The sequence below is a fragment of the Hypanus sabinus genome, chromosome 13 (genome assembly GCF_030144855.1).
Source record: "Hypanus sabinus isolate sHypSab1 chromosome 13, sHypSab1.hap1, whole genome shotgun sequence".
Taxonomy (NCBI): Eukaryota; Metazoa; Chordata; class Chondrichthyes; order Myliobatiformes; family Dasyatidae; genus Hypanus; species Hypanus sabinus.
This window is the reverse complement of record NC_082718.1, coordinates 106,650,515-106,660,459: the sequence shown is the minus strand read 5'-3', so window position 1 is coordinate 106,660,459 and position 9,945 is coordinate 106,650,515. Positions and strand designations below refer to the sequence as shown.

Here is a 9,945-nt window from a genome sequence, read left to right as displayed (position 1 = left end):
TAGTATTCTGTGTATATAGTTGAGATACATTCTCTATTGGACTTTACAGCTAAGCAGGGAATAGTGTTGTATATTTAATATTTCAGTATTAACCGATTAATATTGTAAATAAATTTTGGTTAAACATGTTTTGTTTGTTTTGCATTATACGTAAAAGTGCGTAAATGGCATACAGTACGTTATCACGTCACCACATCATATATGCATGCCTCGCTTAAAGTAAAAACAAAACTAAGACCCACTCTCCTAGGCTCTCATCTTTTTCTTGCAATTAGTTTTTTTTGTCTTTCAAGTTACAAAAACATAACAAGATTCTTCCCTCAGGCTGTGTGACTAATGAATAGCCCGCCACCACTGAGCTGCTGCCGTTTACCTGTGCTGTGGACTAATGCATTTTGAATTATATTTTATTAGCTTATTTTTAGTAATATTTTGTTTCATGTGCTGTGTGTGATGTATGTTTTGCGGGTGCATATAGTCTGGAAGAACATTGTTTCCTTTGGTTGTATATATGTACAGTCAGATGACAATAAACTTGATTCAGATATATGAATCCTCTCCCCCTCTCTCTCTCTCACTCTCCCTCACTCTCTCACTCTCATCACGACCCCAATTCCCTCTTCCTTTGTGCCTTCTATCTCACAGCTGTCAGCAGACAAAACAGGAGTGAGTTCCTGTGGCCTTTCTCCAAGTTATTTCTTATGCAAAAACTGAAACAGGCTTAGCTTTAAAGTTGCAAATATATATTGAACTATTTATGAGAAAACTTTCCCCAAAGTATGTCCTGAGTGAGGCTATAGTTTGAAATACATGGAACAACCCATGAGGGATGAAGCTGTGGGTCGGGAGGAAGCAGGTTCTGTTGGTCATCCTGTCCAAATTTTGTCCGTGGGCTGGAAAACTCCTAGAGAGCTCCAGTGTATGCTTGGTGTGCTGTAGTGTGAGGCAAAAGAAGTGTGACACCAGGCTTGTTTAAGTGTTCCCGGACTGTTTTTAATAGATATAGAAGATACACATCCAGTACTTTGTGCCCTTGTGTCACTGAGAATCACTATTGAGATTTATCATAAAATATTGCACAATGAAGTTCTGGGAAAAGAAATTTAAACATATGACAGGGGCTAAGTCAGACTGGAACTGCTTGTAAATGAATGGATATTTACATAAGTTCCACACATCAACCGCAAGATAATGCACTCCAGCAGGTCGAATGAGAGTAGGACATACTTAATAGTAGGACCTTGTGGAGTTCTGAGGAACGAAAGGACCTTGGTGTACAAATCGATAGATCTCTTAAGATGGCAGTACAGGTGTTACAAGTGTTAAACAAGGCAACCATGAAGCTAGTCTACATTAACATATATGAGCAGAAAACTGTTCTATGAAACATTGACTGCTACATGAACGCAGTTTTGGTTACTTCAATCTAGAGAGGATTTGATTGCTCTGGAGAGGCTCCTGAGGAAATTCCTCGAGATGCTTAAGTTTTGGGAAGAGACACACAAGCCAGAACTTTTCATTTGGGAGGAAGATTGAAGATCTTTAGACTCCTGATTGGCACAGGTAACATTAGGATGTGAAAACAGGATAAGGATTGGTGGATGTAAATAAGATTATTGATTACATTAAGATAGTTAATATCGCAGATCAATGAAGTTGAGAATCCAGAGAAATAAGAAGCACAATACAATCCGGACATTAAATTCCAGCTGTATATTATACAGACATGTCTACACTGAGCCATTATTTACAGTGGGACTGGTCTATGTTCACGTTTTCAGGATTGAATTTTACTTTGGACATGCAGATGGCTAAATTGCGATCACATTCACAGATAAACATTTCGCAGTCGTTATTTTTACCTGAAAAAAAAGATATGGAAAATGTCAAAGATGCACTAAACCAGAATTTACCAAGCCCTTTTAAAGACAATTTTTAAATGTCTGAGTCCCAGGCACCTCTTGCATTTGAGATCTCGACCATTGGCCAGAAGGATAAAGGCTACTGGAAGATGAGAACCTAAGCACTGGCAGGTTCCCTCCAAATCAGAGACCTTCCCAACTTGAATATATGACCCCTCGCTCAAACATCTCTGAGTCTAAATCCTGGACTACAACCTAATCTTGGCAGAACTGCCTCTGTTCCAGAAGACAGCTCTCCACCATCTTCTCAGGGACACCAAGGCATGACAATAAATGTGGCCCTTGCCATTGGCATGCACATCCAACACACCATCGAAGACATCTTCAAGAAGCAGTGTCTCAAGAAGGCAGCATCCATCACTTTCACCATCTGGGAAAGCTCCTTCCCAATGCTACCATCAGGGAGGAGCTATAGGAGCCTAAAGACCCACCCTTCAACAAGTTGGGAAAGCTGGCAGAGGCAGAACATTGCATTCACAATGGCCATAGCATTGACTCCGATGCCACAAAACTACTGTGCCGTGCCAAAGGCTTTTGGGACTGCCTGGTGAAGGACGCCTTTGAAATAAAGCTAGAGGAAAAGAACTTTAACAAAGACAAAGGTTTCACTCCAAGCAAGAACTGGAATTCAATTACAAACAAGGTGGGACAGCAGAAACCTGGTTGGATGGGGACTAACCAATCAGGAGGGACGGATAATGGGAGTATTAATACCACTGGACCAAACTTGCCCGGACATCATCCCTAATAAAGGTGACAGAGTTTTAAAGAGTAAAATCGATACCTGTACTTGGCTGGTGCCCAAGAAAAATGCATTCATTGTATACACCGGGAAAGTACTAGATCCTTCTTCACTTACCTCTATAGGGAAGAAGCTTCTCCTGCTCTGCCATTTGATTTCTGATTGGTCTATGAACCTATGAACAGTACCTAGATACTCCTTTTATCGCACAGTTTATTTATAATCATTTTATACCTTTGCACTGTACTGCTTCTCCAAAACAAATTTCACATCATATACAATAAGTGAATGGGAGTAAATCTGATTCTGATTCTGAATAAAGATAACAGAAAGAGAGTGCTCTGGACCATACTCACTGCTGCATGTGACAGTATTCTTGGAACAGGTATAAGTGTAGATCTCAGTGTAAGGATTGTCAAAGACAGGTGTGCAGTCCTTAATATTTTCAGCTGTACCATAGCATTTGTCATGGGTCTGACAGCACCTGCAAAATGATAGGTTATGTCAGAAAAATGTGTGTCAGAACATTTCAAGTTATACTACAAAACTCCACAAACATCCCTTGCAGTGTAAAGTCCAGGGGGGATCTGAGGCCAGCCAGTGTGTGTTGGACCAGGGGAGGTGGTTAGGAGACTCACTGTTGGATGTAGCTGCTTGGATCCAGGAACTGGTGGGACCCGGGCAGGAATGAGGAGAGGGGTTCCAACAAGTCCAACCCTTCAGGTTGACCCTTGTTTATGTAGTCAGTTTTTCAGTTATCGGTCTCTGTGGATCACCATAGACCAATGTGCAACAGCTCAGACAACCAGCTGCTTCCTCATGTTCTCCTCCACAGCAGAAAATAAGAATTTAAGACAGGGGTCAAAGTTGACCTTCCTCTCCTTTCAGTCTGCTCCACCGCTTCTACATCAGCCCATATCCCTGATTTCTGTGTTATCCTGAAATCTATCAATCACTGCTTTGAAAGAACTCCGTGACTGAGGCTCCTCAGCCTCAGGGGTAGGGAATTTCAAAGATTCCCCATCTTCCTGAGCAAAGAAACTTTCCCTTACCTCAGACCTAGACAGAGTGGACATGGAGGGGATATGAGCAGGGGTCTAGGACCAGAAGGCGCAGCCTCAGGATAGAAGGACAGAGATGAGGGATTTCCTTAGCCTTAAGATGGTGGATCAGTGGATTTCATTGCCACAGTGCAGGAAGTCATCGGGTATATTTAAATCAGAGATTGACAGATTCTTAATTGGTAAGGGTGTCAAAGGATATGGGAGAAGCCAGGAGAATGGTGTTGAGAGCTAAAATAAATCAGACATGACAGAATGGCATAGTAGACTTGATGGGCTTAATTCCTCTCCTATGTCTTTAGATTTACGGTGTCAGACCTAACTGGCTTATTCAATGCTCCAAGACTGCAACGCATATTCTAGACACCAGAGCAGAATGTAACTGTGAACTATCATCTGACTTACTGGCACCCCTATATATGAGCAAGTTCCCACATTAGTATTATTAAATTCAGAACTCCAATGTACTTATACATATTTCTTCCCACAAATAGTAGAACTAGTTTTCCCCCCTTTGCCCAACTTCTAGTAAATGCTGACACATGCTGGAAATCTTGAGCAACACACTAAATAGTGGAGCAACTCAGCTGACCAGGCAGCATCTGTGGAGGGAAATGGACAGTTGATGCTTTGGGCTGAGCTCCTTCATCAAGACTGGAAAGGAGGGGGCAGCAGCCAGACTAACAAGGTGGGGTAATGAGGACGAGTATAAGGTTGGAGTAATGAAGGGAAGGGGGTGAGTTTTTATTAGTCCTTTCTTATGGTGCAGCAATAGATTTAAAATAACCTTTCACTCAACTGATTTAGAAAACTATCTAGTATACATGCCACAAATTTGTGTTCCATCTTATTATGGCAAATTTAACTTGTGAGTCAGTGTGTGGACTGAAGTGACCCAAGGTTATTGTTGCATGACTTCTTTCTATGCCATGCCTAAAAGGAAAAGCTCTTCCCCAACTTCTAGCTCTCTTTTGAAAGATGCCTCCACTTTATTGATGACCTATAAATCATAAAATACACAAAAGGTACTTACCTACCCATGATCTGCCTGACTCAAACTGAGCCCCACTTTCATCACCAACTCTATGGAACCAGTACCCTGAATGGACCTCTGGGCAATATCAAGGATCAACTATATTGGCCATACAGTATACAATTACATTTATTAGGAATTTGTTGTGGTGGGTTGGCATGACATGCAACAAAAACAACAGCATTCAACATTCATAAAGAAGAAAGAATTATATGAAAATAAAGGTAGAGGTTAAAGGACAGCTATGGAATAAAATGTGCATAAATCCAAGCATGTATTTACAATGTAAATAGCATTATAGAAGTGTAAGTTGAGATAACCACAACAAAAAGGAATAAGTAAAACATTTCTCGAAAAAGTGTCCCAACTAACTTTTACCAGGAGAGATGACAGGTATTCATGTGGACACAGCAAGCATTGTAACCTCCAAAATTCAAGAATAGCAAGACATGGTCGGCTAGTGGCTTAAAAAGACTCTCCCAAAATATTCTGTGCTGGGGATACATATTGGGATATTAAATGTGAAGAAGGTTCACTGAAGGTCCAGTCCTATAGCGTCTTGGAGGTCCTTCAGCCCGTCTAATTTGTGCCAGCCATCGAGCACCCATTCATACTAATCCCATTCTATTCTCTCCACAACGGCATCAGCTTCCCTCAGTTTCGACCACTCAGTGGGAAGTTTATGGTGGACAATGAACCTACCAACAGGGCCACCGGGAGGTCATAGAGAAAATGTGCAAAGACCATACAATCAATGCTGGAGGCCAGGACTGAACTGGAGTTGCTGGGGCTGAGTGACAGCAGTTTAAATAGCTGCAGCGCTACGCCAACCATACCTTCTGCAGTTGAATGACAATAGTGTTCTGGCTAAAAGCTAGCCATGGCCTTCAATGAGGTACACACTTAGTAGCCACTGTATGAGGTGTACCTCTATACTTGCATATTCATGCAATATCTAATCAGCCAGTCAACTGGCAGCAACTCAATGCAGAAAAGCACGCAGACCGGGTCAAGACCTTCACTTGTTGTTCAGACCACATATCAGAAATGTGATCTAAGTGATGTTGACCATATACTGGTGCCAGATGGGGTGGTTTGAGTATCTCAGAAACTGCTGATCTCCTGGGATTTTCACATACAACAGTCAATGATGTGAAAAACAAACACAAAAATACAGTGAGAGGCAGTTCTGTTAATGAGAGAGGTCAGAGAATGGGCAGACTGACAGGAAGGTGACAGTAACTCAAATAGCCACATGTTATGAGGGGAGATTTGATAGAGGTATATAAAATTATGATGGGTATAGATAGAGTGAATGCAAGCAGGCTTTTTCCACTGAGGCTAGGGGAGAAAAAAAAAACAGGACATGGGTTAAGGGTGAAGGGGGAAAAGTTTAAAGGGAACATTGGGGGGGCTTCTTCCCACAGAGAGTGGTGGGAGTGTGGAATGAGCTGCCAGATGAAGTGGTAAATGCAGGCTCACTTTTAACATTTAAGAAAAACTTGGACAGGTACATGGATGAGAGGTGTATGGAGGGATATGGGCCAGGTGCAGGTTAGTGGGACTAGGCAGAGAAATGGTTTGGCACAGCCCAGAGGGGCCAAAAGGCCTGCTTCTGTGCTGTAATATTCTATGGTTACAACAGTGGTGAGCAGAACAGCATCTCTGAATGCACAACATGTCAAACTGCATGTGCTGCAATAGCAGAACACATACGTAGACTGAGTGGCCACTTTATTAGGTACAGGAGGATGGCTCTGTAGAGTCCTTTCTCTCGACCTACCTGTCTAGATCATCCACTGGAGTCCCAGACCCACCATACCCACAGTAGCATCCATAGTCAACGAATTGATGTATCGGGCTGCTGTCTGGAATGATGCACTTGATCATCCCACGTAACTGCACGATGCTCATGCTTATTGGGTGTGAGCTCTCAGCCACAGCTACATCAGGAGGGAGAGGAACAGACAGATACAAACAGGTTAGAACATGAAGCAACCAACACGAGGCTCACTTAAGGAGAGACTCCCTACCTGAGAGCAGAAGGAGGACAAACAGTCCCAGCATTGTCGTTTGCTCTTCCCCGTCCTGGAAATCACACTTGTCCCAAAGCTCACTCCGTCCCTTTTATAGTTAGTCTCGGTAAAGAGTGAGGTTCAGTACCGGGATCGTATCATGAGAACTGATAACATGGATAAGATAAGACAAACTCTCCTGTTGGTACAACTGGTCTCTATTTGCATTCAAATGTTTGAAATTGCAAGACCACTTTTAGAACCACTTGTTAGTCCAGCATATATTTCATTGTTTAAAAAACATTGAACATAGAACAGTACAGGCCCTTCAGCCTACAATGTAGTGCTAACCTTTTAACCTGTGCCAAGATCAATCTAACACTTCCCTCCCACACAACAGTTTTCTTTCATCCATGTGCCTGTCTAAGAATTTCTTAAAAGTCCCTGAGGTATCTGTCTCTACCACAACCCCTGGCAGCACGTTCCACACACCCACCACTCTGTGCAAAATAAAACTTAACCTGACATTCCCCCACGTTTTACTCAAATCACCTTAAAACTATGCCCGCTCATGTTAGCCACTGCCTCCTTTGGAAAAAGGCACTTGTCACTCTATCAATGCCTCTTATCATCTTACACACTTCTATCAGGACTCCTCTCATCCTCCTTTGTGCAAGGAGAAAAGCTTTAGCTCACACAACCTTTCCTCATAAGACATGCACTCTAACCCAGGCAAATCTCCCCTGCGCCCTCTTTAAAGTGAAACTGTTTCACTTTTTTCCTTCCTTCCTTAGCTAACTCAACCTTGCTTTGCCTTTCAGTATCTCACAGTCCACAGGAAGGTGTCCTGCTGTGTTACATATTAATTCGATCTAGGCATTTTTGGACTCAACAAGCATAAAAACATGCATTTATGTTCACACAACAATGAGGAGGGATTAAATTATTTCTTTCCATTTCAATTCTCAATGACTCTGCAGTCATTGCGTGATATAATGACTCTTGATAACAAAGAACTTCCCATGTGCTGGTGTGGTGATAAAATTAAATTATTGTTATTCAGAAGCCTAATTGAACAATCTAGAAACCAGAGTTCAAATACCACATGGCAGCTGTGGAATTTAACATTTGTTTAAGATATAGGTTTTCTTTAATAAGAGTATTGATAAGTGCATTGGATAATTATAGACACCCTTCCAGTTGAACAATGTCCTTGGGTGGAGGTGTTGGGACAGAGGGAGAGATGTAGATAGCAGACATGATTTGGTAAGGGACACACTCAGAATCATCAACTACAAAATACTGGACTGCAGTCCAGCACAAGAATCACTGAAAGCTGTATTTAAATCATGATCTTAAATACAAATATCAGTGCTCGCCACTCTGGGATCGTGCATAGTTATGAAGTAATGCAAAGAACCCATCATGCCAAGGTGAGGCAGCTGAAAACCAGCCAGGTCAGCACGTGAGGGCTCAAGGTGTTAGCCAACACAATCTGATTGTGAGCCAGGGTGGTATAATGGTGGTATGAGTGCAAACTGTTCCAGGGAACTGAGAACAGCCTCAGCGGTAGTGAGATAAATATTTACTTGAGATAGCATGGTCGCAGGATCACAATACATGCAAGAGGGGGTAGGGAGCACGTTGGGAATCTTATTTCCCTGAAATCAGCAGAAGAGAAAAAAGGTTGTGAAAGGAAATTTGGAAGGTCGTGCATTTTCACTGTGACATGAGCTTTCGCTGGGCACTTCATGGTGAATGTGGAGAAAGAAAGAAGGGCACAAGATGGATCCAATCTGCCATTGAAATTGTTGCAAGAGCCCATTACATTGATTTGGAAATGCCCGCACAAGCACGTCAACAAGCACGTCAAAGCTACAGAGGTATTCCCCATTGGTACTTTCCCAAGACCCACACAGCAGGCTGTGATGGTTTTAATTTCCTTTCTGACACCCATAATATTGACATTGCTTCTCTCCACAGATGCTGCCAAACCTTTAGAATGCTCCATTGTTATTTGAGGTTATTTTAATACTTGTCTAGAAATCATGCCAGAATTTATTTGTCCTGTCACACTTTTTTAGACGATAAGACATAGAATTCTACGTAGAGTAGATTTAGGCAATTCATCTCTTCAAGTCTGCTTCGCCATTTCATCATGGCTGATCCATGTTCCTCTGAATACCATTCACCTGCCTTCTCCCGGTAAACTCTCATTCCCTGACTAGTCCAGAAACTATCAGTGACTTGGCCTCCACAGCTGTTTGTGCCAACGAATTCCACAGATTCACCTCTCTCTGGCTAAAGAAATTCCTTCTCATCTCTATTCGAAATGGACATCCCTGTATTCTGAGGCTGTGTACTCTGGTCTTAGATTTCCCCCAACATAGGAAACATCCTCTCCACATCCACTCTATCACGGCCTTTCAACATTCTATATGTTCCATTGAGATCCTCCCTCATACTTCTGAACTCTAGTGAGTACAGGTCCAGAACCATCAACCATTTTCATAGGAGAAATTGTCCAATCCCAGAATCATTTTTGTGAAACCCTTTTGAACTCTCTCTAATGTCAGCACATCCTTTCTTAGATAAGGGCCCAAAACTGCTCACAATACTCCATGAGACCTCACCAGTGCCTTATAAAGCCTCAACATTACATCCTTGTATTTATATTCTAGCCCTCTTGAAATAAATGCAAACATTACATTTACCTGTCTCACCAGGGAAACTAAAACTCCCAAGCCTCTTTGCATCTCAGTTTTTTGAATTTTCTCTCCTTTTTGAAAATAGTTTATGCCTTTATTTCTTCTACCCAAGTGCATGATCATGACACTTTATTCCATCTGCCACTTTTTTGCCCATTCACCTCATCTGTTGAAGTCCTTCTGTAGCCTCTCTTCTTCCTCAAAACTACCTGCCCCTGCACTTAGCTTTGTATTATCCACAAGCTTGGCCACAAAGCTATCAATTCCATTATCCAATTCATTGACATGTAACATAAAAAGAAGCAGTCTCTGCACTGACCCCTGTGGAACACCACTAGTCACTGGCAGCCAAACAAAAAAAGGCTTCCTTTATTCTCACCCTTTGCCTCCTGCCATCAGCCATTGCTCCACCCATGTTCGTATTATTTCCGTTAAGCAGCCTCATGTGTGGCACCTTGTCAAAG

The 9,945-nt window shown here is 42.1% G+C and overlaps 1 protein-coding gene across 1 annotated transcript; it reads right to left on the bottom strand.

Moving 5' to 3' along the window:
* Window positions 1-1,743: 1,743 nt before the first annotated feature.
* On the bottom strand, window positions 1,744-9,933 carry pla2g1b (phospholipase A2, group IB (pancreas)). The gene is made up of 4 exons (XM_059988374.1): window positions 9,861-9,933; window positions 6,542-6,701; window positions 3,021-3,148; window positions 1,744-1,862 (listed from the first exon to the last, which is right to left on the bottom strand). The coding sequence occupies exons 2-4, from the start codon at window positions 6,670-6,672 to the stop codon at window positions 1,744-1,746; spliced, it is 378 nt and encodes a 125-aa protein (XP_059844357.1). The 5' UTR covers window positions 6,673-6,701; window positions 9,861-9,933.
* Between the last annotated feature and the right edge of the window lie 12 nt (window positions 9,934-9,945).

What these genes read in the sequence shown, in the direction of transcription:
- pla2g1b (XM_059988374.1), bottom strand. Translation starts at nt 6,672, where the DNA reads ATGAGCATCGTGCAGTTACGTGGGATGATCAAGTGCATCATTCCAGAC. An exon ending in CCAGTGGATGATCTAGACAG is followed by an intron (nt 3,149 to 6,541) that starts GTAGGTCGAGAG and finishes ATCATTTTGCAG; the next exon opens with GTGCTGTCAGACCCATGACA. An exon ending in GAATACTGTCACATGCAGCA is followed by an intron (nt 1,863 to 3,020) that starts GTGAGTATGGTC and finishes CTTTTTTTTCAG; the next exon opens with GTAAAAATAACGACTGCGAA.